The sequence below is a fragment of the Alexandromys fortis genome, unplaced genomic scaffold (assembly GCF_014885135.2).
Source record: "Alexandromys fortis isolate MF-2015 unplaced genomic scaffold, M_Fortis_MF-2015_v1.1 scaffold_323, whole genome shotgun sequence".
Taxonomy (NCBI): domain Eukaryota; kingdom Metazoa; phylum Chordata; class Mammalia; order Rodentia; family Cricetidae; genus Alexandromys; species Alexandromys fortis.
In genome coordinates, this window is record NW_026068278.1 from 116,687 (window position 1) to 118,875 (window position 2,189).

The window sequence follows — 2,189 nt, forward strand, 5'->3', positions numbered from 1 at the left end:
AAGCCTGCATTTACGGACTACTAACAAATACACGAGGAACAGAAATTCTTTTTCCTTGATGCCCAGCACTTATAACTGATTCTGTAAAGGATCATTTTACTTAGCATGGATCTCAAGAATGTTGGGGTATTGTGGATAAATCAAACCAAATAAAGAAAACAGAAGGAAGAGGACAAGGAGAAGTAGAAGGAAACTTTTCCCTCAGCTGGTGACCCCTATCTGAGTCTGGACTCCATGACCTTCTCAAGACTACTGTGTAGCTGAACCACAGCATGTGCTAGAATCTCACTATTCATGTTCCACTCACACACCTGAATTAAAAGGTAAAAATGAGAGCAGACTGCACATATGAGTAACAGTGTCTGTCACACATTGAAAAGAGAAACACAGAAGCTGTTCATCATCATATGTCAGCACATAAACACACACACAAACAGAGAGAGTTAGAGAGAAAGTGTGTGTGTGTGTGTGTGAGAGAGAGAGAGAGAGAGACAGAGAGACAGAGAGACAGAGAGAGACAGAGGCAGAGACAGAGATTGACATTGAGAGAGACAGGTAGACAGATAGAGTTAAAGGGAAACAAGGAGAAACACTGTAATAAATAACACACACACAACCCAATAGGAAAAAGAAATTGGAAAAAAAAATGGACATTCAAGGATTACTACACATTATACATGTAGAGAAAATTGCTAAGTGTGATATGGAGAGGCAGTGCAAACACTGAGAAGTTCAGTCTTCCATTGCTTCTCTAAGCAGGTTCTTCTGTCACCCAGATTTCTAAGTACTCTCAGCGCCCCATGCTGGTCTTGTGTTACCCACAGGGGTGTTTGTGTCTGAGCTCACAGTAGCATTCACTCACTGTGTCTCTTGCACAGTAATACATGGCTGTGTCCTCAGACCTCAGACTGCTCATTTCCAGGTACAGTGTGTTCTTGGCGTTGTCTCTGGAGATTGTGAACTGGCCCTTCACAGCGTCGGTATAGTAGGTGCTACTTCCACCATAACAATGGTTGCCACCCACTCCAAACCCTTCCTGGAAGCCTGGTGGACCCAGCTCATTGCATAACTACTGAAGGTGAATCCAGAAGCTGCACAGGAGAGTTTTAGAGACTTTCCAGGCTGCACTAAGCCTCCCCCAGACTCCAGCAACTGTACTTCACACTGGACACCTATAAACACAGAGAATTCTGGTTAGAAAACTGACACAAAAGACATTTTTTTCTCTTTCTCATGTACACACAACACACAGCATCTCATCTTTGTGAATTACCTTTTAAAATAAGGACAGAGAAAACCAGTATTAGCCCTAAGTCCATGGAGAGTGGCCTGTGTTGAGCACTGAACCCTGACTGGAAGGACTTGGGAATCCAGTGTGTGTCTCCCTTGCCAGAGCTGCAGGGTCAGGACAGGCATAGTTTTTATGGAAACAAATAAGTCATATTTACATATCTTCCTGCTATAGCAAGCTCTGTAGTTGGACCTGGGCAGAAGGCAGTACTCAGCAGATATAAGTCATCATACACACTGATGACAGTTACAGAAATTGAAGCATTAATGTAGCTCTGCGTAAACATTTTCCTTCTTAGGGCTTCTCTACACTGTACTTAGTTCCCTTTTCACCATATGCATAGAAATGTTTGTGTTTCCACACTGTCATGTCTCTTTAGGATCAATGTGAAATTGAAAAGCTCCACACTGCTGTGTTTCTAGATATTATCTCTGTCCTTCCCTTTGTTGTCTCTGCTGGACATGTCCTTCTTCCTGAGGTGGAATTTGCCTAGAGTGACACCTGCCTCTAGGTGAAACCCCTTCTCTGTGAAAGGAACACTTGAGACTTTTTTTTTTGGTTTTCCTCAGTTCTGAGAAATGCTGTCCTATGCTCCCCGGAAGTTTACAAATGAGACATTCCTTCTGGTTGTCTTTCTTCCTATCAGATTGCTATGGAGATATATTTATATTTGCAGCATGTAATCTTTTGCATTCTGAAATTTTTCCTAAGTTCACTTTCTACTTCCCACTGTGCCTTTCTTTTTCCCCAACTTGATACCAGGCAACTCATGGTTGTCTTGATGTTGTCTTATGTCATTTTTTATTTCTGCATATTTATATCAACATAATGAAGGCACTTAATACGTTTTTATAACAAAACACAGAACTTTGGCCTCAGATTAGTATTGTCAGATGAC

General features: G+C 41.8%; 1 gene segment (V, D, J or C); it reads right to left on the reverse strand.

The window, feature by feature from the left end:
* Window positions 1–814: 814 nt before the first annotated feature.
* On the reverse strand, window positions 815–1,319 carry LOC126494678 (Ig heavy chain V region 914-like). The segment is given in 2 exon segments: window positions 815–1,172; window positions 1,274–1,319. Coding segments are annotated over 2 exon segments (404 nt in total).
* Window positions 1,320–2,189: the final 870 nt, after the last annotated feature.